Here is a 27,449-nt window from a genome sequence, read left to right on the forward strand (position 1 = left end):
GCGTTGATGCAGAAGAATAACGCCCACCCGCCGATTCCAACCAAAACTTTAAATACAACACAACGACAACATACAGCTATTGAATGTCAAAAGTATAGGTATTAAGTGTATAGGACATTAGTGATAACATTAAATTCAACTAGATTAAAAAAGAAAAAGTCTGCACAGTGTAAGCTGATTACAACCTTCTCCCTAAAATGTGATTAGTTCAGCTAATTTGAGAGATTGAGCAAGTATAGAAATATACATGGCAACTGCAAAGACATTAATGAAAATGTGGTTTGTTAAAATCAGAATAAAAGATACTTAAAAATATGATTGAACGAAGCATATACTGTCTCTCTACTGTGATGGATGGCTGAAAGGGTTTGGCAATTAACTAGGGTGGGGATAATTACGGCAATGTTCCAGTACACTGATGGAATGTGGGACAGTGGAACTATCACCTCATGCCAGGCACTTTACACCAGGTTCAAGTCTGACAAGTCTGTTAAGGAGGTTATTTCCGTCTAATAGAGGGACTGAGAGACCATAATTATAAATGTGCACCAGAGATTGATAGTAACACCCCCACATTAGATCATGGTTGCATGGTGAGTAGATAGGTCCCAACATTTTGAAATAAATGTGTTTAAAAGTCAGAAAATCAGAGTGCAACTTTAAGGAACGTTACTACCAAACGCCTGTTTTCTGCAATCAAGCAGATTGTTTAGGTGTAATTGCAGAAAATGTTGTTGTTTGTCCAACTGTTCAGAACTGTGCTTGCTAAACGTGTGCCAACAAGCATCTTGTGTGCCAACGAGCATCTTTAAGGAAGGCTAAAAATGATCTAACATTATAACTATCAAAACATGCTGGAGTTTCAGTTGTGACAGGATTGTGAAAATAAGCAAAACTTTAGCAGTTATGCAAATTTTAAGACATTTTATTGTAAACTCCATGTTAGTTTACACTTAACTCTCCCTTAACCTTTTTACCCCTAGCCCTATGCCTCTCAAAAACAAATAAATAAATATCATGGACAAAAACCATCAGGAGTTGCTCCTATAGACCATAAGGATTATATGCATATTTCTGGTCTCTTTTTAGGGTGAGAAAAAAGAAAACTTAAGAATTTGTGATTCCTTTGAGGGTAAACGTATTCCAGAGTAAATGGAGCTGCAACAAAGGCAATTAACTAGCGTGGGGATAATTACGGCAATGTTCCAATGTGCTAATTATACACTGATGGAATGTGGGACAGCGGAACAGTCACCTAATGCCAGTTCCTTTGCCACTATGTTCAAATGTCTTTCTGTCTAATAGGGGGACTGAGTGATCATTATAAATGTGCACCAGAGATTGATTCAGGGCCCTCAAAAGCTCTTCATTTTGATAGATTAAGCTAAGTACTCAGTTAAAGAACAACCAAAGGACGGTGGCAAACGACGGTTTCACTTCTTTTTTCATCATATCTGATTAATTTTAATCTCGCAAAGCTTTATTTATGTTTATTTATGTTGAACTTTTCAGGGAAAAACAAAAAAACACGTCATTGAAAAAAAGAAGAACTATGACAACATATTTGGGCCATTCTACCGAGAAGCAAACTGCTGTCCCACAACCAAAAAACAAATTTAAAAAGCATTGATTTAAGTGTGCAAATCTTAGATGTTTACTATTATAATATCTAATGAAATCCGAAATAAAATTTGAGAAAAGAATACTGTATATATATCATGGAAAAAAAGAATCAGGAGTTGCTCCTATAGACCATAATGATTATATGCATATTTCTGGTCTCTTTTGAAAGGTGAGAAAAAAGAAAACTTAAGAATTTGTGATTCCTTTGAGGGTAAACTTATTCCAGAGTAAATGGAGATGCAACAAATGAAAAAATATATATTTTATCCTTTCGTAGTATATCATCTTAATTTCAACGGCAATATCACCAATATAACCAAGATCTATGAATATTGATGCAACTGAACATCTTCTACTACTCTGCACTACAGAGTAGTAGAAGACGTTCTACTAGGAGGCCGCTTTGAGCAGAATTTCAGGCCGAGCCAATATGGTGGCCTGTCTGTCTCTCCAAGCGGATCACTGTGACTCTCTGGATGTTAATCATTGCTGCAGACATGTAAGTCACTCAATCTGCAAATTGTAGCTAAAGTAACATAGGCTTTGATAAAATCCTAAAAATACACAAAATGTAACTACAGGGGTGGACCCACTACCGGGTCCGTTGGGAGAAAGGTCCATGTCAGAAAGACCCTTCTTTTTTCACAACACACATGCACCAAATAAAGGAAAAATACAAGTCTGCAAGCTATAAGAGAAACATTCATTCCTTGGATATTATACAATTTACAAACCTACAAAGTTTGGCGAAAATTACATATTTATTTCAAGATGTTTCCATCTCCAACTGAATTGGATAAATTCTGTAGAATGGCCCAGTTGTTTCTCTGGCATGATCAGTCAAACGGTTGCTTTTGACCTGTAGTTCCTGGGCATTTGGTAATATACTTCCTGTAATCAAAAAATATTTTTAAAACAACTTCATATGACGTGATACGACGTAAGTACGTCAAGTTAATTGTTAGTAATTGTCAAAGTAGTAACAATACATTCACAGAGCAAGGCTACAATCAGTAGTAATTGGGAAGAGGACCATTGTCATGTAAGAAATGTCTAATTACACATGTCACAAATTCACCAACAACAACACACCCACACTTCAATGCCAAAGTTATAAGTATTGTCAAAAAGAGTTGAGATCCCAGGGAAGCTGCCTTAAATGAGGGAATACATGTTCGTTATGTAAATTAGGCTAAAGGGACATAAAGCGCACAATTATAGTTTAACGGATGAAATCTAATAATCATTTTAAAGCAAGCGTGTATTACATAACAAATGTAAAGTGATTTTAACAAATGAATGTAAACCTGATAATAATAATAATAAGTGTATCTGAGGAGAGTGCAGTCTGTGGGTGTAGAAAGTACGGAGAAAGGGGAAGTACAACAGATGTTGAACACCCAGACACACGCGCAGGGCTTGATTGAGTAAGCGCCAACACATGGAAGTTGGGGTGATTTCCTCATGCACACACACAAAAGTTAGGTACTTTTCGAAGCACATGCACCAAATCAATGATGTCATGTTAATCATGGGCTGAGGGAGGACGTGTTGGGGAAGAGAGGGGAGAGGCAGCCCAAAAGGGTTATAAAAGAAGTAACTTGCAAACAGCAAGACGGGAATTCACGACGGGACGCCGACCGAGCCATCCATGGAGAAACACTGGACCTCGTTCGACAGCCGCGTCGGAGGACTTCGTCTCTGTTCACGGAAAGAAGACCGCCGTTCGTGGACAAAGATTGAAAGACGGAGAATCACCTCTCCCCCCTGCTTGACTTTAACAACTGGACAACGGATGGACACAGCCGCCTTAAAGACTTTGTACTGAGTCTGAAGGATCGCTGAACGGACTCCGTTGGCTGAGCAGGAGGAGCCGGAGGGTCTGGCCAGACCTTCGCTCCTAACAACTCCAAAATAACTTTTCATCGCACCTATGAAATCCAGCTCCAACCGAGCCGACTCGGCATCGAAACTAATGAGTATAATCTAAGAAGAAAATTAAAGTAACGAATCGAATCAAGTATAGTATTATTTTTATGTAAGATGTAGCTGAGCCCCTACCATATATCCTGCAATAAATATCTAATCTGCATTTAAAGTAAATTTCTCAAGTGCATTCATTTTGCTGAAGTAGTAAAAGTTCCTCGTGGCAGTAAAAAGTTAAATCTATTGTATGTCTAACAACTGAGTTCTGAATGGTTATCCTAGTGACCTATCCACTTAACAATCCTTTACGGTTTTAGATGTAATCCTAGCCGTTAAAACCAAACCTGGCAATTTACCAAGAGCCCGGATCCAAAAGAGGGAAGCTGCCATAACTGACGCGACTGGTAGGAGCGCCCGGGGCCAGGGTGGCCCCTCGGCCGAGTGCGCATTTACCGGAGGAAGCAGGGTAGACGTCAGGAGTAACGGTAGTTAGCAGAGCCAGGCGAGTTTCCTCGCAAGAACACCAGCTCGCCAATCTTTTAATAGAGAGCTGAGTCAGTAGGTAGCCCCGTATCGGGCCAGAGAAACCCCAGGATCTAACAGTATATAGTAGTATAAGTTATAAATAACCAAGCAAATAGCACACACCTAATTGGGTTACCTACCACCTTGTTGTTACTATTCTCTCGTGACAGACGGTACTGAACCGTGTATTTACAGTGGTCATTGGTATTAGTCACTGCTATTCTACTGTATATTGACCAGCACAGCATTCTGATTGGGGCAGGCTGAAAAATACTGCTTCATCAGCTGTCCCTGAGTGATTCCTCATATAAACTGGTGTGATTTCACAGTGACTCACAGAGCAACTATAGAAAAGGAATATGCCACATCTGATTTTAAAAGTAAGATACACTTCTACTTCATTTGGAATTTTAGCCATGCCAGCAGCTTGGTACAATGGATGGCAATGTTGGTCAGAAAGTTGGTCTACCCCTTTGATCCTGACTGCAACACAGTATCCCAATATCTACTAGATGCATATTCATGTCCCCTTTAGTATGAATTGCAATAACTTACAGTATAGGTCAGGGGTGTCAAACTCATTTCCACTCTGGGCCACATCAGCATCACGGTCGCCCTCAAAGGGCCGGTTGTAACTGTAAGACGATAACTAACTTCTCCCTAACATATTGTTAAATAACTCTCTGCATTTGATTGTTGTTTATTCAAGTGTAGAAATATTGTACATGCAGTTATACAAATGAAAAATGATATTTAAACACATTTCTGTTATTATAACATAAATCATTTTAATTGAGGGTTAAGAAACCCACATTACTCTGTCAAAGATCAAACTATTAACGAAAATAACAAAGACAAATATCAAACACAAGTTATAACAATAACTTTGTTCAAAGCTATTTTTGTCACCTCTCTGCATCACTAATGTCCCTCCCTGTCGTCGTCCTGTGCATGGCAGCTACATCCAAGAGCTCCTCACTGAGAGTCAGGTCTTAGAAACATGGATAGATGCTCTGTATCCGTGTTGTCTGTGCTTTCATCAACAGATCATTAAAAATACAAGTACCTGCTCGTCTCTTAGCTAGCTGTGTTGTTAGATTGCTGCTAGTTCATGAACTCGGTCTGCGATGGTGTTTCTTCACAAACTGACATTTGTAAAAGTCTGTATCTGGCCGGAGCACTGCTCACATACCTTTAGCATGCACTGGGCTGTAGCTTGTGTAGATATATATTCTGCTGTGATTGCAGTCTGCCTTTTAATTCTTGGACAATTTGATGTTTTTCTTGGAGGCTAAATTTAGCTCCGTGTTTGGTGTCAAAATGCCGACGTCGTGAATTGTATTCCTTCATCACCGACACTGCCTTATAACACAGAAGACAGACCCGTTTGTTCTCCTTGAAGCACAAACATGTATTCGCTTTCCCATCTTTCATTACATTTTCTTCCCTCTGCATCAATTTTTCTCTTCGTGGACATTTTGGGATTATTTGTCGATCTTTTTCTCCCTAACATATTGTTAAATAACTCTCTGCATTTGATTGTTGTTTATTCAAGTGTAGAAATATTGTACATGCAGTTATACAAATGAAAAATGATATTTAAACACATTTCTGTTATTATAACATAAATCATTTTAATTGAGGGTTAAGAAACCCACATTACTCTGTCAAAGATCAAACTATTAACGAAAATAACAAAGACAAATATCAAACACAAGTTATAACAATAACTTTGTTCAAAGCTATTTTTGTCACCTCTCTGCATCACTAATGTCCCTCCCTGTCGTCGTCCTGTGCATGGCAGCTACATCCAAGAGCTCCTCACTGAGAGTCAGGTCTTAGAAACATGGATAGATGCTCTGTATCCGTGTTGTCTGTGCTTTCATCAACAGATCATTAAAAATACAAGTACCTGCTCGTCTCTTAGCTAGCTGTGTTGTTAGATTGCTGCTAGTTCATGAACTCGGTCTGCGATGGTGTTTCTTCACAAACTGACATTTGTAAAAGTCTGTATCTGGCCGGAGCACTGCTCACATACCTTTAGCATGCACTGGGCTGTAGCTTGTGTAGATATATATTCTGCTGTGATTGCAGTCTGCCTTTTAATTCTTGGACAATTTGATGTTTTTCTTGGAGGCTAAATTTAGCTCCGTGTTTGGTGTCAAAATGCCGACGTCGTGAATTGTATTCCTTCATCACCGACACTGCCTTATAACACAGAAGACAGACCCGTTTGTTCTCCTTGAAGCACAAACATGTATTCGCTTTCCCATCTTTCATTACATTTTCTTCCCTCTGCATCAATTTTTCTCTTCGTGGACATTTTGGGATTATTTGTCGATCTTTTTCTCCCTAACATATTGTTAAATAACTCTCTGCATTTGATTGTTGTTTATTCAAGTGTAGAAATATTGTACATGCAGTTATACAAATGAAAAATGATATTTAAACACATTTCTGTTATTATAACATAAATCATTTTAATTGAGGGTTAAGAAACCCACATTACTCTGTCAAAGATCAAACTATTAACGAAAATAACAAAGACAAATATCAAACACAAGTTATAACAATAACTTTGTTCAAAGCTATTTTTGTCACCTCTCTGCATCACTAATGTCCCTCCCTGTCGTCGTCCTGTGCATGGCAGCTACATCCAAGAGCTCCTCACTGAGAGTCAGGTCTTAGAAACATGGATAGATGCTCTGTATCCGTGTTGTCTGTGCTTTCATCAACAGATCATTAAAAATACAAGTACCTGCTCGTCTCTTAGCTAGCTGTGTTGTTAGATTGCTGCTAGTTCATGAACTCGGTCTGCGATGGTGTTTCTTCACAAACTGACATTTGTAAAAGTCTGTATCTGGCCGGAGCACTGCTCACATACCTTTAGCATGCACTGGGCTGTAGCTTGTGTAGATATATATTCTGCTGTGATTGCAGTCTGCCTTTTAATTCTTGGACAATTTGATGTTTTTCTTGGAGGCTAAATTTAGCTCCGTGTTTGGTGTCAAAATGCCGACGTCGTGAATTGTATTCCTTCATCACCGACACTGCCTTATAACACAGAAGACAGACCCGTTTGTTCTCCTTGAAGCACAAACATGTATTCGCTTTCCCATCTTTCATTACATTTTCTTCCCTCTGCATCAATTTTTCTCTTCGTGGACATTTTGGGATTATTTGTCGATCTTTTTCAATTGTTAGAAAACCGCTTTTCGGGCTGTTGCCTCTCCTGTCCACCTGTTGTGATAGTTTTAATGTCGGTACACAGACAACATGCTATCTCATAATTTCAACTTTCTATCTCATAATTTCGCCCATGGGGATACTTTTATTTTCAAGTGTAACTTTTAATTATTTTTCCAGAAAAAAAAAAGAATTCATTTTTTTTTTGCTGGCGGATTCGCGGGCCACATAAAATGATGTGGCGGACCGGTTTCGGCCCACGGGCCTTGAGTTTGACACATGTGGTATAGGTGATACCATACATTTTTTTATCTAGCTCCAACATTAGGTTATCAACCAATTTCATCCTGGGCCTGGTTTAATTTTCATCAGCCTCAGCTGTAATAGTAATTAGCAATGATGTTTAGCATGCTTACACGCTAAACTCAATGCATGTTAGCATTGTCATTGGGAGAATACATATGTGGCGCAATACGTCATGCGTAGTTCAGTAAGTACAATCATTTTTGGGTGTAATGTAAGTTAAGAGAATTTATTATATTTCGTATTACAATTTAGGGTACAGTGTTATTCATCACCAGCTACAGTGGATCGCCAGTAGGTGTCAATGTTGCGACATGAGCAGCGTCTGTGACGAGAGCAACAGGGAAGTCTCACGAGAGGATGAGAATCTCTGTGTACAGGACAGAAGTAGAAAACGCTGTGGAGCGACTGGATACCTAAATGCATATTTTTGTATTTTGCAGAACATTTTCATTAAATGTGTAGCACCAGATTGAGCCTGTGTGACATCATTCTGTGCACCGCTACACATACAGATGCGAGCATTAAACCCAAAGTGCCGCTGGCTGTAGACTCTTATGAGGATATTTTCTTTAATTTGGGCTGAACTATCGAATAGCATTTTCCTTTTACCAAAGGATGGCATCTTAGGTCTCATGCAACTTGTCTTTTATGGCATTCCAGTGAAGACGCGCTCAATAGGGGCAGAGGGAATGGAAAGGGATTCAAATAGCAACTGTTCCTGATTTATCTTTATCTTTAAAGATAACGATGGTGAAAGAAGCATTCACTCTCTACTATGACTGATGGATGACTGACAGATATCTGTCTGTGCTGTTTGGAATTGTGTTGACAGCTGTAAAATGTCATTGTCCGAGGGACAAAACCAGGTGCAATCATCTTTAAACTGACACAATACATTGTCATTATCAATGTTACACTCAATCCAAACTTGAAGATACATTCAAGTATATATACATATACTTGATACTATATGGACTCATGAGTCTGAAATAAAAGTTGATATGTACAATAACAGTACATAATACACTATTTTTATACCAGCCTATATATTACACTGACTCAGGCCTGGGTACTGTGTACTTCTCTTCAGACCTGCTGGTTGTGTGTGGTTTGTCTTGTGTAACAGAACTGTTGATAGATGGTCAGTATCTTCCTCTTGGTCGCTGCCTCTCCTGCTCTGGTAAAACAAACCAGAGGCCTACCCTGGTGCATGCTGGTCCTGTACCTGCCTACTCCTATATATAACGGCAAGTGCCCACATTGTTACCCAATTCATGAACAAATGAACAAACCAAAAGACTAAGTATACTAAACAACAAAAAATAATTAAACTAAATGAATGACCATCAAAAGAAAAAGCTATCTAAATGTATCAAAACAATCTAATCTGAATAAGCAAACATCTCAAATGATTAAAATAACTGAATACTAACATTGAATAAATAGCTACAAGTACCTTTTAAGAAAGTTATTTATGTAAAGGGTTTATTATCTATTTCTTCATTTGAACCCGGATATACTGAAGCATCAAGTAAAACAATCCAATTGGTTTCCATCTGCAGCAGGTCTTTATCTGATTAACAGTTCAACGAATTGTATTGCTTCTGTTGAACAGAGACTATTCACAGTAGCTTTTTAGTAAGGCAAGGCAAGGCAAGTTTATTTGTATAGCACATTTCAACAACAAGGTAATTCAAAGTGCTTCACATAAAACCATTAAAAGCATCAAAACATAGGGCAAAAGAAAAGGAGATTTAAAAACAATTAAGAACATTCATTAAAACATTAAAAAACAGTGCAAGAAATAAAATGCAGTCGTAAAATGCAGAAATGCAGGAAATTGATTCATATATGAATTGAATGTGGTTCAATTAAAGGCAGCAGCAAACAGAAAAGTCTTCAATCTTGATTTAAATGAGCTGAGGGTCTCAGCAGACCTGCAGCTTTTGTTCCAGATATGTGGAGCAGAAAAACTGAATGCTGCTTCTCCATGTTTAGTTCTGACTCTGGGAACAGATAGTAGACCGGTCCCAGACGACCTGAGGGGTCGGGATGGTTCATAAGGTAGCAGCAGATCAGAGATGTATTTGTTCTTTCGTAGACGTTTTCTGTGTGCCAGTATTGTTTTAGTTTGTCGGTCGAGCAAACTGAGTGAGTGGAAAACATTTTAAAACAACATAGTGCTGTTGACTGGTCTAAGAATGGCAGTATTCATAGCTTTTTGATTTGCTCATTTGACTTCTACTTCATGCCATCATTTCAATTGCTTTTTCACGAGTTCCAGGAAGGCAGCTTGTTTTCACTGTTTAGTGTGTCTATTATCTCATAAACAACCGAGAACAACTAAAGAACAAAACCATTATTTCAGACAAATCCCATCACGCAAGTTCAAGATCTTTATTTGTCCCTGAGGGGTAATTGATTTTGCCACAGTACCAATAACAACACCACCATATAATAACATACACATTCATACATATACAACCAAAAGAAGAGGCATGGTTGGAGATGTGCTGATACTACCTGTACTTTACAGAGTTGAGCAGTTAGATGGCAAAAGGTATGAAAGAGAATTTATAACTGTAAGTTTTAATTAATGGTTGTCTGAGGCAAAAATCAGAGGGTGGAATATTTTAAATGCAAAAGAGACAAAAGAGACTCTGCTAGCTTTTCTGGATCAACTTATTGTCAATTATGATGCACAAATACTTGTCCGTTAATTATAGTGGTTGCAGGAGTTGGGTGGTGACGTCTTAAATCAATGCACATGAGCCTATTCAATCAGAGAACAAACCCATACAATCGGGTTAGACACACCCATAATTACATAGATATGCAACAACCGTATAATTAAGGCATGTCAAATATAAGGATGCCAGTGAAATAAACAAGAACATACACACCTGACTGTTTTAAATTAAAAGGTAACAACAGGAACACAATTGCAAACACACGGTACAAGTTGTTCATAGTATGCATAGTATCAATAAAATAATATTGTATATTGATATACATTGCCACATTTAACATGTACAAATTGATGAAAGTACATAATTACGTGAAAGTTTGATAATGACCTAAATGCATAGTTTGGTTGTTTGCTAGCTCAAAAGAGAAGGTAGTAAAATATATTTATCTATTTTGTCATTGTTTTGGCAATTCAGTGGGCACAATAAGCTTATGGAAAGCCCTCTGAAAATATTAGTGCTGTCATTTGATGCGTAAATTTATCAAGAGTAGATTATGTAATGGTAAAAATATGCATTTGAACTTTGTGTCCTCAATGTGAACTCGCAGTGAACTCGAAAAGTTACGTGTCATCTATTAAGGAAAATGGCTACTGGAAAAGTAACAAAACTACTTGCAGAGTGGCAAGAACAACTTGTACCCTACATGGAGTAAAGAAAGTGCAGACTAAGCACTAATCAGAACTCGTGGTTGAAAAACCTCATGTTACCTTGAATGTATCGAAGCTGTGAAAAGTCAGCTGGATGAAGTAGTGTGGCCTGAAAAATTATGGTATATCCATTATCAGGCTTTTTTAAAATTCATGGCGACAATGCACATGCTCGTTTGTTTATCGAAGGACTCATTGTTTGGGCACTTTTGCTTGGTGCCTGTACCAGCAGTGCAGTTGAAAAAATATTGCTGTTCGTTAGGGACAAAAAATAGCCCATTGCTCTTTCCATTACAATCATTTCCTAGATTGTTAATTGGGGTATTGGGTGTCAGAGTAGTTGTTGGGAGAGTTGTGGTAGTGGGCATTGTTGTTGTTGGGGGAGTTGTGGTAGTGGGCATTGTTGTAGTTGTGGTAGGGGGAGTTGTTGTGGTAGTGGGCATTGTTGTAGTTGTGGTAGGGGGAGTTGTGGTAGTGGGCATTGTTGTGGTTGGGGGAGTTGTTGTGGTAGTGGGCATTGTTGTGGTTGTTGTAGTGGGAGTTGTTGTGGTAGTGGGCATTGTTGTAGTTGTGGTAGGGGGAGTTGTTGTGGTCGTTGTAGAGGGAGTTGTGGTAGTCGGCATTGTTGTGGTTGGGGGAGTTGTTGTGGTAGTGGGCATTGTTGTGGTCGTTGTAAGGGGAGTTGTGGCAGTGGGCATTGTTGTGGTCGTTGTAGGGGGAGTTGTTGTGGTAGTGGGCATTGTTGTAGTTGTGGTCATTGTAGGGGGAGTTGTGGTAGTGGGCATTGTTGTGGTTGGGGGAGTTGTGGTCGTTGTAGGGGGAGTTGTTGTGGTAGTGGGCAATGTTGTGGTTGTGGTAGGGGGGGTTGTTGTGGTCGTTGTAGGGGGAGTTGTGGTAGTGGGCAATGTTGTGGTTGTGGTAGGCGGAGTTGTGGTAGTGGGCATTGTTGTAGTTGGGGGAGTTGTTGTGGTAGAGGGAGTTGTGGTAGTGGGTTTTGTTGTAGTTGGGGGAGTTGTTGTGGTAGAGGGAGTTGTGGTAGTGGGTTTTGTTGTAGTTGGGGGAGTTGTGGTAGAGGGCATTGTTGTGGTTGGGGGAGTTGTGGTAGTGGGCATTGTTGTAGTTGGGGGAGTTGTTGTGGTAGTGGGCATTGTTGTGGTTGGGGGAGTTGTTGTGGTAGTGGGCATTGTTGTGGTTGTTGTAGGGGGAGTTGTTGTGGTAGTGGGCATTGTTGTAGTTGTGGTAGGGGGAGTTGTTGTGGTCGTTGTAGGGGGAGTTGTGGTAGTCGGCATTGTTGTGGTTGGGGGAGTTGTTGTGGTAGTGGGCATTGTTGTGGTCGTTGTAGGGGGAGTTGTGGCAGTGGGCATTGTTGTGGTCGTTGTAGGGGGAGTTGTTGTGGTAGTGGGCATTGTTGTAGTTGTGGTCATTGTAGGGGGAGTTGTGGTAGTGGGCATTGTTGTGGTTGGGGGAGTTGTGGTAGTGGGCAATGTTGTGGTTGTGGTAGGGGGGGTTGTTGTGGTCGTTGTAGGGGGAGTTGTTGTGGTAGTGGGCAATGTTGTGGTTGTGGTAGGCGGAGTTGTGGTAGTGGGCATTGTTGTGGTTGGGGGAGTTGTTGTGGTAGTGGGCATTGTTGTAGTTGTTGTTGGGGGAGTTGTGGTAGTTGGCATTGTTGTTGTTGGGGGAGTTGTTGTGGTAGTGGGCATTGTTGTAGTTGTGGTAGGGGGAGTTGTGGTAGTGGGCATTGTTATGGTTGGGGGAGTTGTTGTGGTAGTGGGCATTGTTGTGGTTGTTGTAGGGGGAGTTGTTGTGGTAGTGGGCATTGTTGTAGTTGTGGTAGGGGGAGTTGTTGTGATCGTTGTAGGGGGAGTTGTGGTCGTCGGCATTGTTGTGGTTGGGGGAGTTGTTGTGGTAGTGGGCATTGTTGTGGTCGTTGTAGGGGGAGTTGTGGCAGTGGGCATTGTTGTGGTCGTTGTAGGGGGAGTTGTTGTGGTAGTGGGCATTGTTGTAGTTGTGGTCATTGTAGGGGGAGTTGTGGTAGTGGGCATTGTTGTGGTTGGGGGAGTTGTGGTCGTTGTAGGGGGAGTTGTTGTGGTAGTGGGCAATGTTGTGGTCGTTGTAGGGGGAGTTGTTGTGGTAGTGGGCAATGTTGTGGTTGTGGTAGGCGGAGTTGTGGTAGTGGGCATTGTTGTGGTTGGGGGAGTTGTTGTGGTAGTGGACATTGTTGTAGTTGTTGTTGGGGGAGTTGTGGTAGTTGGCATTGTTGTCGTTGGGGGAGTTGTTGTGGTAGTGGGTTTTGTTGTAGTTGGGGGAGTTGTAGGGGGAGTTGTGGTAGTGGGCATTGTTGTGGTTGGGGGAGTTGTGGTCGTTGTAGGGGGAGTTGTTGTGGTAGTGGGCAATGTTGTGGTTGTGGTAGGGGGGGTTGTTGTGGTCGTTGTAGGGGGAGTTGTGGTAGTGGGCAATGTTGTGTTTGTGGTAGGCGGAGTTGTGGTAGTGGGCATTGTTGTGGTTGGGGGAGTTGTTGTGGTAGTGGACATTGTTGTAGTTGTTGTTGGGGGAGTTGTGGTAGTTGGCATTGTTGTCGTTGGGGAAGTTGTTGTGGTAGTGGGTTTTGTTGTAGTTGGGGGAGATGTTGTGGTAGAGGGCATTGTTGTGGTTGGGGGAGTTGTGGTAGTGGGCATTGTTGTAGTTGGGGGAGTTGTGGTAGAGGGCATTGTTGTGGTTGGGGGAGTTGTGGTAGTGGGCATTGTTGTAGTTGGGGGAGTTGTTGTGGTAGTGGGCATTGTTGTGGTTGGGGGAGTTGTTGTGGTAGTGGGCATTGTTGTGGTTGTTGTAGGGGGAGTTGTTGTGGTAGTGGGCATTGTTGTAGTTGTGGTAGGGGGAGTTGTTGTGGTCGTTGTAGGGGGAGTTGTGGTAGTCGGCATTGTTGTGGTTGGGGGAGTTGTTGTGGTAGTGGGCATTGTTGTGGTCGTTGTAGGGGGAGTTGTGGCAGTGGGCATTGTTGTGGTCGTTGTAGGGGGAGTTGTTGTGGTAGTGGGCATTGTTGTAGTTGTGGTCATTGTAGGGGGAGTTGTGGTAGTGGGCATTGTTGTGGTTGGGGGAGTTGTGGTAGTGGGCAATGTTGTGGTTGTGGTAGGCGGAGTTGTGGTAGTGGGCATTGTTGTGGTTGGGGGAGTTGTTGTGGTAGTGGGCATTGTTGTAGTTGTTGTTGGGGGAGTTGTGGTAGTTGGCATTGTTGTTGTTGGGGGAGTTGTTGTGGTAGTGGGCATTGTTGTAGTTGTGGTAGGGGGAGTTGTGGTAGTGGGCATTGTTGTGGTTGGGGGAGTTGTTGTGGTAGTGGGCATTGTTGTGGTTGTTGTAGGGGGAGTTGTTGTGGTAGTGGGCATTGTTGTAGTTGTGGTCATTGTAGGGGGAGTTGTGGTAGTGGGCATTGTTGTGGTTGGGGGAGTTGTGGTCGTTGTAGGGGGAGTTGTTGTCGTTGTAGGGGGAGTTGTTGTGGTAGTGGGCAATGTTGTGGTCGTTGTAGGGGGAGTTGTTGTGGTAGTGGGCAATGTTGTGGTTGTGGTAGGCGGAGTTGTGGTAGTGGGCATTGTTGTGGTTGGGGGAGTTGTTGTGGTAGTGGACATTGTTGTAGTTGTTGTTGGGGGAGTTGTGGTAGTTGGCATTGTTGTCGTTGGGGGAGTTGTTGTGGTAGTGGGTTTTGTTGTAGTTGGGGGAGTTGTAGGGGGAGTTGTGGTAGTGGGCATTGTTGTGGTTGGGGGAGTTGTGGTCATTGTAGGGGGAGTTGTTGTGGTAGTGGGCAATGTTGTGGTTGTGGTAGGGGGGGTTGTTGTGGTCGTTGTAGGGGGAGTTGTGGTAGTGGGCAATGTTGTGTTTGTGGTAGGCGGAGTTGTGGTAGTGGGCATTGTTGTGGTTGGGGGAGTTGTTGTGGTAGTGGACATTGTTGTAGTTGTTGTTGGGGGAGTTGTGGTAGTTGGCATTGTTGTCGTTGGGGGAGTTGTTGTGGTAGTGGGCATTGTTGTAGTTGTGGTAGGGGGAGTTGTGGTAGTGGGCATTGTTGTGGTTGTTGTAGGGGGAGTTGTTGTGGTAGTGGGCATTGTTGTAGTTGTGGTAGGGGGAGTTGTTGTGGTAGTGGGCATTGTTGTAGTTGTGGTAGGGGGAGTTGTTGTGGTCGTTGTAGGGGGAGTTGTGGTAGTCAGCATTGTTGTGGTTGGGGGAGTTGTGGTAGTGGGCATTGTTGTGGTCGTTGTAGGGGGAGTTGTGGCAGTGGGCATTGTTGTGGTCGTTGTAGGGGGAGTTGTGGTAGTGGGCATTGTTGTAGTTGTGGTCATTGTAGGGGGAGTTGTGGTAGTGGGCATTGCTGTGGTTGGGGGAGTTGTGGTAGTGGGCAATGTTGTGGTTGTGGTAGGGGGGGTTGTTGTGGTCGTTGTAGGGGGAGTTGTTGTGGTAGTGGGCAATGTTGTGGTTGTGGTAGGCGGAGTTGTGGTAGTGGGCATTGTTGTGGTTGGGGGAGTTGTTGTAGTTGTTGTTGGGGGAGTTGTGGTAGTTGGCATTGTTGTTGGGGGAGTTGTTGTGGTAGTGGGCATTGTTGTAGTTGTGATAGGGGGAGTTGTGGTAGTGGGCATTGTTGTGGTTGGGGGAGTTGTTGTGGTAGTGGGCATTGTTGTGGTTGTTGTAGGGGGAGTTGTTGTGGTAGGGGGCATTGTTGTAGTTGTGGTAGGGGGAGTTGTTGTAGTCGGCATTGTTGTGGTTGGGGGAGTTGTTGTGGTAGTGGGCATTGTTGTGGTCGTTGTAGGGGGAGTTGTGGCAGTGGGCATTGTTGTGGTCATTGTAGGGGGAGTTGTTGTGGTAGTGGGCATTGTTGTAGTTGTGGTCATTGTAGGGGGAGTTGTGGTAGTGGGCATTGTTGTGGTTGGGGGAGTTGTGGTCATTGTAGGGGGAGTTGTTGTGGTAATGGGCAATGTTGTGGTCGTTGTAGGGGGAGTTGTTGTGGTAGTGGGCAATGTTGTGGTTGTGGTAGGCGGAGTTGTGGTAGTGGGCATTGTTGTGGTTGGGGGAGTTGTTGTGGTAGTGGACATTGTTGTAGTTGTTGTTGGGGGAGTTGTGGTAGTTTGCATTGTTGTCGTTGGGGGAGTTGTTGTGGTAGTGGGTTTTGTTGTAGTTGGGGGAGTTGTAGGGGGAGTTGTGGTAGTGGGCATTGTTGTGGTTGGGGGAGTTGTGGTCGTTGTAGGGGGAGTTGTTGTGGTAGTGGGCAATGTTGTGGTCGTTGTAGGGGGAGTTGTTGTGGTAGTGGGCAATGTTGTGGTTGGGGGAGTTGTGGTAGTGGGCAATGTTGTGGTTGTGGTAGGGGGGGTTGTTGTGGTCGTTGTAGGGGGAGTTGTTGTGGTAGTGGGCAATGTTGTGGTTGTGGTAGGCGGAGTTGTGGTAGTGGGCATTGTTGTGGTTGGGGGAGTTGTTGTGGTAGTGTGCATTGTTGTAGTTGTTGTTGGGGGAGTTGTGGTAGTTGGCATTGTTGTTGTTGGGGGAGTTGTTGTGGTAGTGGGCATTGTTGTAGTTGTGGTAGGGGGAGTTGTGGTAGTGGGCATTGTTGTGGTTGGGGGAGTTGTTGTGGTAGTGGGCATTGTTGTGGTTGTTGTAGGGGGAGTTGTTGTGGTAGTGGGCATTGTTGTAGATGTGGTAGGGGGAGTTGTTGTGGTCGTTGTAGGGGGAGTTGTGGTAGTCGGCATTGTTGTGGTTGGGGGAGTTGTTGTGGTAGTGGGCATTGTTGTGGTCGTTGTAGGGGGAGTTGTTGTGGTAGTGGGCATTGTTGTAGTTGTGGTCATTGTAGGGGGAGTTGTGGTAGTGGGCATTGTTGTGGTTGGGGGAGTTGTGGTCGTTGTAGGGGGAGTTGTTGTGGTAGTGGGCAATGTTGTGATCGTTGTAGGGGGAGTTGTTGTGGTAGTGGGCAATGTTGTGGTTGGGGGAGTTGTGGTAGTGGGCAATGTTGTGGTTGTGGTAGGGGGGGTTGTTGTGGTCGTTGTAGGGGGAGTTGTTGTGGTAGTGGGCATTGTTGTGGTTGTTGTAGGGGGAGTTGTTGTGGTAGTGGGCATTGTTGTAGATGTGGTAGGGGGAGTTGTTGTGGTCGTTGTAGGGGGAGTTGTGGTAGTCGGCATTGTTGTGGTTGGGGGAGTTGTTGTGGTAGTGGGCATTGTTGTGGTCGTTGTAGGGGGAGTTGTGGCAGTGGGCATTGTTGTGGTCGTTGTAGGGGGAGTTGTTGTGGTAGTGGGCATTGTTGTAGTTGTGGTCATTGTAGGGGGAGTTGTGGTAGTGGGCATTGTTGTGGTTGGGGGAGTTGTGGTCATTGTAGGGGGAGTTGTTGTGGTAATGGGCAATGTTGTGGTCGTTGTAGGGGGAGATGTTGTGGTAGTGGGCAATGTTGTGGTTGTGGTAGGCGGAGTTGTGGTAGTGGGCATTGTTGTGGTTGGGGGAGTTGTTGTGGTAGTGGACATTGTTGTAGTTGTTGTTGGGGGAGTTGTGGTAGTTGGCATTGTTGTCGTTGGGGGAGTTGTTGTGGTAGTGGGTTTTGTTGTAGTTGGGGGAGTTGTTGTGGTAGAGGGCATTGTTGTGGTTGGGGGAGTTGTGGTAGTGGGCATTGTTGTAGTTGGGGGAGTTGTTGTGGTAGTGGGCATTGTTGTGGTTGGGGGAGTTGTTGTGGTAGTGGGCATTGTTGTGGTTGTTGTAGGGGGAGTTGTTGTGGTAGTGGGCATTGTTGTAGTTGTGGTAGGGGGAGTTGTTGTGGTCGTTGTAGGGGGAGTTGTGGTAGTCAGCATTGTTGTGGTTGGGGGAGTTGTGGTAGTGGGCATTGTTGTGGTCGTTGTAGGGGGAGTTGTGGCAGTGGGCATTGTTGTGGTCGTTGTAGGGGGAGTTGTGGTAGTGGGCATTGTTGTAGTTGTGGTCATTGTAGGGGGAGTTGTGGTAGTGGGCATTGTTGTGGTTGGGGGAGTTGTGGTAGTGGGCAATGTTGTGGTTGTGGTAGGGGGGGTTGTTGTGGTCGTTGTAGGGGGAGTTGTTGTGGTAGTGGGCAATGTTGTGGTTGTGGTAGGCGGAGTTGTGGTAGTGGGCATTGTTGTGGTTGGGGGAGTTGTTGTAGTTGTTGTTGGGGGAGTTGTGGTAGTTGGCATTGTTGTTGTTGGGGGAGTTGTTGTGGTAGTGGGCATTGTTGTAGTTGTGATAGGGGGAGTTGTGGTAGTGGGCATTGTTGTGGTTGGGGGAGTTGTTGTGGTAGTGGGCATTGTTGTGGTTGTTGTAGGGGGAGTTGTTGTGGTAGTGGGCATTGTTGTAGTTGTGGTAGGGGGAGTTGTTGTAGTCGGCATTGTTGTGGTTGGGGGAGTTGTTGTGGTAGTGGGCATTGTTGTGGTCGTTGTAGGGGGAGTTGTGGCAGTGGGCATTGTTGTGGTCGTTGTAGGGGGAGTTGTTGTGGTAGTGGGCATTGTTGTAGTTGTGGTCATTGTAGGGGGAGTTGTGGTAGTGGGCATTGTTGTGGTTGGGGGAGTTGTGGTCATTGTAGGGGGAGTTGTTGTGGTAATGGGCAATGTTGTGGTCGTTGTAGGGGGAGTTGTTGTGGTAGTGGGCAATGTTGTGGTTGTGGTAGGCGGAGTTGTGGTAGTGGGCATTGTTGTGGTTGGGGGAGTTGTTGTGGTAGTGGACATTGTTGTAGTTGTTGTTGGGGGAGTTGTGGTAGTTGGCATTGTTGTCGTTGGGGGAGTTGTTGTGGTAGTGGGTTTTGTTGTAGTTGGGGGAGTTGTTGTGGTAGAGGGCATTGTTGTGGTTGGGGGAGTTGTGGTAGTGGGCATTGTTGTAGTTGGGGGAGTTGTTGTGGTAGTGGGCATTGTTGTGGTTGGGGGAGTTGTTGTGGTAGTGGGCATTGTTGTGGTTGTTGTAGGGGGAGTTGTTGTGGTAGTGGGCATTGTTGTAGTTGTGGTAGGGGGAGTTGTTGTGGTCGTTGTAGGGGGAGTTGTGGTAGTCAGCATTGTTGTGGTTGGGGGAGTTGTGGTAGTGGGCATTGTTGTGGTCGTTGTAGGGGGAGTTGTGGCAGTGGGCATTGTTGTGGTCGTTGTAGGGGGAGTTGTGGTAGTGGGCATTGTTGTAGTTGTGGTCATTGTAGGGGGAGTTGTGGTAGTGGGCATTGTTGTGGTTGGGGGAGTTGTGGTAGTGGGCAATGTTGTGGTTGTGGTAGGGGGGGTTGTTGTGGTCGTTGTAGGGGGAGTTGTTGTGGTAGTGGGCAATGTTGTGGTTGTGGTAGGCGGAGTTGTGGTAGTGGGCATTGTTGTGGTTGGGGGAGTTGTTGTAGTTGTTGTTGGGGGAGTTGTGGTAGTTGGCATTGTTGTTGTTGGGGGAGTTGTTGTGGTAGTGGGCATTGTTGTAGTTGTGATAGGGGGAGTTGTGGTAGTGGGCATTGTTGTGGTTGGGGGAGTTGTTGTGGTAGTGGGCATTGTTGTGGTTGTTGTAGGGGGAGTTGTTGTGGTAGTGGGCATTGTTGTAGTTGTGGTAGGGGGAGTTGTTGTAGTCGGCATTGTTGTGGTTGGGGGAGTTGTTGTGGTAGTGGGCATTGTTGTGGTCGTTGTAGGGGGAGTTGTGGCAGTGGGCATTGTTGTGGTCGTTGTAGGGGGAGTTGTTGTGGTAGTGGGCATTGTTGTAGTTGTGGTCATTGTAGGGGGAGTTGTGGTAGTGGGCATTGTTGTGGTTGGGGGAGTTGTGGTCATTGTAGGGGGAGTTCTTGTGGTAATGGGCAATGTTGTGGTCGTTGTAGGGGGAGTTGTTGTGGTAGTGGGCAATGTTGTGGTTGTGGTAGGCGGAGTTGTGGTAGTGGGCATTGTTGTGGTTGGGGGAGTTGTTGTGGTAGTGGACATTGTTGTAGTTGTTGTTGGGGGAGTTGTGGTAGTTGGCATTGTTGTCGTTGGGGGAGTTGTTGTGGTAGTGGGTTTTGTTGTAGTTGGGGGAGTTGTTGTGGTAGAGGGCATTGTTGTGGTTGGGGGAGTTGTGGTAGTGGGCATTGTTGTAGTTGGGGGAGTTGTTGTGGTAGTGGGCATTGTTGTGGTTGGGGGAGTTGTTGTGGTAGTGGGCATTGTTGTGGTTGTTGTAGGGGGAGTTGTTGTGGTAGTGGGCATTGTTGTAGTTGTGGTAGGGGGAGTTGTGGTAGTGGGCATTGTTGTGGTTGGGGGAGTTGTGGTAGTCGGCAATGTTGTGGTTGTGGTAGGGGGGGTTGTTGTGGTCGTTGTAGGGGGAGTTGTGGTAGTGGGCAATGTTGTGGTTGTGGTAGGCGGAGTTGTGGTAGTGGGCATTGTTGTGGTAGTGGGCATTGTTGTAGTTGTTGTTGGGGGAGTTGTGGTAGTTGGCATTGTTGTTGTTGGGGGAGTTGTTGTGGTAGTGGGTTTTGTTGTAGTTGGGGGAGTTATTGTGGTAGAGGGCATTGTTGTGGTTGGGGGAGTTGTGGTAGTGGGCATTGTTGTAGTTGGGGGAGTTGTTGTGGTAGAGGGAGTTGTGGTAGTGGGTTTTGTTGTAGTTGTGGGAGTTGTTGTGGTAGAGGGCATTGTTGTGGTTGGGGGAGTTGTTGTGGTAGAGGGCATTGTTGTGGTTCGGGGAGTTGTGGTAGTGGGCATTGTTGTAGTTGGGGGAGTTGTTGTGGTAGTGGGCATTGTTGTAGTTTGGGGAGTTGTTGTGGTAGTGGCCATTGTTGTGGTAGAGGGAGTTGTGGTAGGAGGAGTTGTGGTAGTCAGCATTTTTGTAGTTGTGGTAGGGGGAGTTGTTGTCATTGTAGGGGGAGTTGTAGTCGGCATTGTTGTAGTTGTGGTCGGGGGAGTTGTGGTAGTATGCATTGTTATAGTTGTGGTAGGGGGAGTTGTCGTTGTAGAGGGAGTTGATGTGGTAGTCGGCATTGTTGTAGTTGTGGTCGCGGGAGTTGTGGGAGTATGCATTGTTATAGTTGTGGTTGGGGGAGTTATGGTCGAGGGAGTTGTTGTGGTAGTGGGCATTGTTGTAGTTGGCAGAGTTGTTGTGGTAGAGGGCATTGTTGTGGTTGGGGGAGTTGTGGTAGTCGGCATTGTTGTAGTTTGGGGAGTTGTTGTGGTAGTGGCCATTTTTGTGGTAGAGGGAGTTGTAGTTGTGGTCGGAGGAGTTGTCATTGTAGGGGGAGTTGTGGTAGTATGCATTGTTATAGTTGTGGTAGGGGGAGTTGTTGTCATTGTAGAGGGAGTTGATGTGGTAGTCAGCATTGTTGTGGTAAGGGGAGTTGTAGTGTTATTTTCGAGGGTGATCTTCACACAGATTTCTAATGTTATACTAATGACCCAACCTATTTCACATTTAATGATGATAGATCCCGTAAGATTACATTTGTAAAATTGTGTTGGGTCAGCGGGATCGGCGAAGATTCCACTTGTCTTTCCTTCACAAGGGTTTCCAGATCCTCCAGACTTGGTGGTGGTAGTGGTAGTCGGCATTGTTGTGGTTGAGGGAGTTGTAGTTGTGGTAGGAGGAGTTGTGGTAGTCAGCATTGTTGTGGTTAGGGGAGTTATGGTAGAGGGAGTTGTTGTGGGAGTGGGCATTGTTGTAGTTAGCAGAGTTGTTGTGGTAGACGGAGTTGTGGTAGTGGGTTTTGTTGTAGTTGGGGGAGTTGTTGTGGTAGAGGGCATTGTTGTGGTAGGAGGAGTTGTGGTAGTCAGCATTGTTGTGGTTGGGGGAGTTGTGGTAGAGGGAGTTGTTGTGGTAGTCAGCATTGTTGTGGTTGGGGGAGTTGTGATAGAGGGAGTTGTTGTGGTAGTGGGCATTGTTGTCGTTGGCAGAGTTGTTGTGGTAGAGGGCATTGTTGTGGTTGGGGGAGTTGTTGTGGTAGAGGGCATTGTTGTGGTAGGAGGAGTTGTGGTAGTCAGCATTGTTGTGGTTAGGGGAGTTATGGTAGAGGGAGTTGTTGTGGGAGTGGGCATTGTTGTAGTTGGCAGAGTTGGTGTGGTAGACGGAGTTGTGGTCGTGGGTTTTGTTGTAGTTGGGGGAGTTGTTGTGGTAGAGGGCATTGTTGTGGTTGGGGGAGTTGTTGTGGTAGAGGGCATTGTTGTGGTTGGGGGAGTTGTGGTAGTGGGCATTGTTGTAGTTGGGGGAGTTGTTGTGGTCGAGGGAGTTGTGGTAGTGGGCATTGTTGTAGTTGGCAGAGTTGTTGTGGTAGACGGAGTTGTGGTAGTGGGTTTTGTTGTAGTTGGGGGAGTTGTTGTGGTAGAGGGCATTGTTGTGGTTGGGGGAGTTCTTGAGGTAGAGGGAATTGTAGTTGTTGTGGTAGGGGGAGTTGTGGTCATGTTAGAGAGAGTTGATGTGGTAGTCTGCATTGTTGTGGTAAGGAGAGTTGTAGTGCTGAGGCTAGGAAAACCTAAAAGAATGTGAATCAGATACTGTGTTAAATGCTTTTTAAACTCTGTTAACCACATACTATTTGTATATACCTGAGGATGGCTGCGAAGATCTCTTCATAGAAAGAGCAAACATTTGCTTTCTTCATAAAGATAGTATATGTAATGTAAATACTGAATGCTGATGGCATTCAATCAAATGCAGACTAAAAACTGCCACTCCATGCTTGGCTCAACATTAAGAGTTGCACTGGGCAAGTAAACTCTGTTTCCAGCCCATTGTAATGTGTCATGCAGTTGTCCTATCGGGCATGTGAAAAATAAATGTGATCTTTATGAGCGGCCGATATTCAGTCCCACGCTGGTGCTCAGATTAAACTTGGTAAACGGCTTTTCTGCCCACAGCTCGGGATCTCTCCGTAGCGCAGTTCTGCTTATAAAGGAGTGAACAGCGAATGTATGAAGGATTAATTTAGTTATATTGTTGTGCCTTCACGCTTGAAACAGTAAAACTTTGTATTGAGCGAGGGTAAATTACAACATTATCATATGTTCAAATGTAATCTTGTAAACTGGCGAGAAACTTGAATTAATGCCGATGTTTCCACAGCAATATAAAATACATATTAGAGATGGAATTTTGACTCTTTAACTTCATAACACTTAAAGCAGTTTATAATACATGATTACAACGATTAATCCCCCCCCCCCCCATTAACAAAGTTAAAGGATAACATTCAGAATTGTTTTGACATTTTTTTTGTCCAATTGTTTCAATCTTTATTTATTTTTTTATCTGCCTATATTTTGTATTTCGGACAAGTAAGTTTGGTTATCTGGCAAGTAAAATACATTTGGGCAAGTGGCTGAGTCCCTGCCTTGACAGGATACGATGTAAATGTTTTGTATTTTGGTTACCTGGAACCAGGATATCATGCAGGCGGCTGATGAAAGGGGATTTGCCCATTTTACAGAACTTTCCAGTCGTGTCATCCAGGTCCAGAGACCAGACAAAGGCTCCTCCAAAGTTGTTAGTTTTTAGGTAATTGACCTGAGAGGATGAGGAACAACACATTTCAACAGCTGATGTCATGTTGACAACATATGTATTATACCAGATTGTGTACAACCAGTCATTTGTGAAGGGATTATTGAACAACAGTGAACTGAACAGATGACTACCTTAGTATCAAGACTGGCTTTGTTGTCAAATCCAACCCACTGATTGTCTGTGACGGCATATGGAACTTCCTGATCAACAATCAGCTGGGTAGTATTCCCTTCAATATAAAGGCAAGTCTGAAAAGAATGGTCAAATATCATATTTAGATCCAATGTATTCATTCAAACAGATATGTGTCACACCAAATAGAGTAAAACCGGTTAGCTTATAATAAAGCAATTCATATTAATTAATTAATTCACAGCTTGCTGTTTTACCTCATAAGAGGCCCAGAATCCTTCTTCACCAGTGTAGCAGCCTTCTTCACCAGGACCATTGGTTGGTGCACCAACGTCACTGGATTCAGTGGAGAGGTTAAAAGCACGCCCATATGCCGCTAACCCCAAGTTTAGCTTGTGTGCAGGTGCTCCCTGGTCCCGCCAGTACTGCATGGCATAGTCCTACAATGTGAAGAATACTAAACAATTAAGATAAAAGGACATCTCTAAGTAGGAAGGTGTTTAAGCAGTTGAAATATGAATCCCTGTACTTACAGTGTTAAAGTAGATTTCGTCTCCAGTGTCTTGGGATCCGTTGTACAAGGGGCTGTGATGTCCTGTCACATTTTCCCAGGGGCCGTGAAAGTCAAATGTCAACACATTAATGAAATCCAGATACCTGTTAAAATGCAGAGGAGATCATGTTAAACAAAACATGACAACAGCTAGTTATTGGTATAAATAATTACATTAAAATAGTTTTACATGGCAATCTGTGAGACTTCATAACTGGCATCGATGGTTGCTTTCTCAGCAGAGACACTAGCAGTGACGATTAATCTGTCACGGTTAGTTGCGTTTCCTTCATCCACAAAGGTCTCATTGAGCTCCTATACAACACAGAAGCATGGTTCAGTTTCTTTTAAATGTCTAAAATAACATTTTAATGCATAGCACTATGGCATAGTTCTGACAGTGTCTGTCCCAGAAGATAAATTCAGGATCTGACCTGGCACAGCAGTGTGAATCTCTCCTTGTCCTGTCCCCCAGGGTTCCTCCAGTCCAGGTTTAGCCCATCAAAACCATTTTCTCTCAGTAGTTTGATCGCAGACTGGATGAACTTTGTTCTGTTTTGTTGGTCTGCCACCATTGTACTGAATCTGGTAAACATTTGAACAAACATACTGTGTTTAAGGGTGCTGTTTTAATGGCTGAAAAAGAGCAACGCAAAGCACAAGGTCATGTGAGTAAAGACATGACTTTACATGCTCTTCACATGTAATTATGAATAGTGATAAAAATGAGCACTTTTATGTGCACATTTTGCGTGATTCTTTTCCAGCAACGTGCTTTTGGTTTCACATAATATAATGAAGGTATTGGGTAAAAATACTTCTGTTTGTATTTCCATTATCATTTTGTTGCCATAAATTGACATCACATATTTAGTTTGAATGTGCTGATGTAATCATGTAATTAACTTAATAATATCGGCCAATTAAACACCAGAATCCCACATTTTGCTTTCTAAAAACCATGTACCATGCATGCTGTACAAAGCACAAAAATACAGTATGATAGGTCAAAGTTTCATGGTCAGGAAAATGTCAACTTGTCTCTGCACTTACACAAAAAAAAGCCTCAATGTTCATGCAAGTAACTTACTTTTGTCTGTTAAACATCAAGCCACCAACCGCCAACAGGGTTTTGAGCAGTGGATTTCTGTGGGATCATTAAAGTCATAGAAATAGAATGAGAGTAGAACTGATATTCCCATCTTCATCAACATAGCAGGATGGTTACACTGGCTGACATGGCAAACGTTGTAGATATGGTTGTAGTGGGCTAACTTCCGTATTATCCGACTTGTGGCAAGTCGTAGACTCACTTATGCTGGCGTGATGTGTAAATCAACAGTGTCTAGTGTGTGTGTGTGAAGTTTCGCCATGCCGTCTGTCCTTTTTAGAAGTAAGTTAGAAGGAAAGTATGAATTGGCCTTAACCAACGGCAATTTGACTACCTCCGGCTTAGAGGCAGAAAAACGGGCATGAAGTGTGTTGACATCTGACATGTGTTGTTACGCCCCAGCCTCGGGCAGCCCTACTGACCCAAATCAACTACAGAAGGCTACATTAAAACAATTAAAACCATGGGATTTATAAACAAAAAACATACAAACAAGACAACACAAAATGCGAAATTGAGAGGCAGCAAGAGAAGCAGTCCCCACACCAGAGGCATCCCTGTTCTGCTCCTGGCACAGGAGCATTGAAGCACTTCCTTGCCAGTCCAGGTGCATGTCTATGAGTAATGCAGTACACCTGGGCAGAGCTACTAGAGAGGGATAAAGGGAACATATATAGCCGTAACAGTTGTCGCAATAACAGTCAACAACAATCACAATTTTCTCAGTAAAATGACCGTGCCAAACAGTTCAATGTCTGCTCTACTCTCACTCTTGTATTTCTCTGATAAAAGTTCAATAATGACTGTTTTACGAAACACAAAAATCAACATAATTTCCACAATATGTAAGGACTAAAACTGACCTTTTTTTGTGTCCATTGAACAACTGATATTGTTGTATGTGAGTGTCACTGCTGGGGACCAGCTCATTTGTGTTGTTTATGTCGGAAAAGGCATAGATCAGATGGGTACACTGGTTCGGATCGATATCTGAAACCGAGAACTGTCCATAGTCTGGTCTATTTTCAGCCAAGCTGTTATAGTAACACACCAGCCTGGAGGAAGTAGCTGAGACATGGAAGAAAATCATCAATTATATCAAAATCTTTGTTTACCAACAAATTGTTTGGTGCATTACTTATCTGCTAGTAAGGCTGTTTATTGTGATTAATACAAGTTATAAACTCACCCAAGCTGGCGATGATTAAACAGAGACCTTCAAAGTGACAGAGTTGGTCAGTATTAGGTTAAAAACAAAGCTTAACATGACTCTTCACTCACATTTCAAATAAACACCCAAAAATGATTTTATCACTCACTTCTACTGGCCTCTAGCATTACAGTTAGGTTTGGATTTTATTTTTCATCCCAATACATTGGAGTTAAATGGAATTTAGTTTAAAAAATTCAACAGCAACATGTATCTGGATAATAAACACAGGTGTGTTGTGTGGATTATCCAGAGACATAGGGTTACTGATTCTGGAAGGAGTTGCCAGTCATAAGCACCACAAACCAAATTCCATTACATTGAACCTGTGATCTGAGAAACAATCCGACTATCTGCATGGCTAAATACCATAAGAGGTAAGTGAGAATATATATATATATACATATATATATATATATTTTGTGATTTAGGCAGCATTTACTCAACCAGTGTGCCTTACCTGTAGTTAGAGTGAGCTTGTCCATGTTGTCACTGTGTATAAGCAGAAATAGAAAGGTCTTATTATCTTTAAGCAGCATGTTGGAGGGATTTATTCTCGATCTATTTTATTAATTCTGGAGTGGTGAAAACATATCTGCAACAATTTAGGAGACATATACGACCATAACGACCAATTAATTAATCAATTAAATCATGAATTAATTAGTACTTGGCATTTATTCTTTCGAATAAGAAAATACAATTTGTTGCCATCCAAATTTCAGTTCAATGACATTACAGAATATGACTTGCCATTTTAAACTGCAACTTAAACCCCATGTTCGACGATCATTCTGATTAATGTACCTCATGACGATGTGTTTTATATTGTGTCATTTAAGTTATTCCCCCAGCAAGACTGAGGCTGTTGTAACCCTTGTAAAACTGCTCACAGAGCAAGCTTTGAATTCACTATCTACAGATAACTGACAAAATAAAGAGGTTTTTAGTTTAACTCGCGAGTAAGTAAGAGAGAATGAGCAGGTATAGCAATATACAAAGTAACTAAGAAATGAGTGCCGATGTGGTTTAATGAAATGAGAATAAAATGGATACTTAC

General features: G+C 43.4%; 1 protein-coding gene across 1 annotated transcript in view; it reads right to left on the bottom strand.

Annotated features, from left to right (window-relative positions):
- LOC306780733 (chitinase-3-like protein 1) overlaps positions 1-26,874 on the bottom strand; it is a gene marked incomplete at both ends in the record, with an annotated part of 28,054 nt that extends 1,180 nt beyond the window's left edge. The window contains 9 exons of the mRNA XM_079273168.1: positions 23,251-23,383; positions 23,500-23,631; positions 23,773-23,955; positions 24,049-24,172; positions 24,259-24,383; positions 24,503-24,653; positions 25,159-25,215; positions 26,043-26,247; positions 26,850-26,874. Coding sequence (XP_079129294.1) covers positions 23,251-23,383; positions 23,500-23,631; positions 23,773-23,955; positions 24,049-24,172; positions 24,259-24,383; positions 24,503-24,653; positions 25,159-25,215; positions 26,043-26,247; positions 26,850-26,874 — 1,135 coding nt within the window. The remainder of the gene's footprint in view (positions 1-23,250; positions 23,384-23,499; positions 23,632-23,772; positions 23,956-24,048; positions 24,173-24,258; positions 24,384-24,502; positions 24,654-25,158; positions 25,216-26,042; positions 26,248-26,849) is intronic.
- Between the last annotated feature and the right edge of the window lie 575 nt (positions 26,875-27,449).

Source organism: Melanostigma gelatinosum (genome assembly GCF_949748355.1).
Source record: "Melanostigma gelatinosum genome assembly, chromosome: 8".
Classification (NCBI taxonomy): domain Eukaryota; kingdom Metazoa; phylum Chordata; class Actinopteri; order Perciformes; family Zoarcidae; genus Melanostigma; species Melanostigma gelatinosum.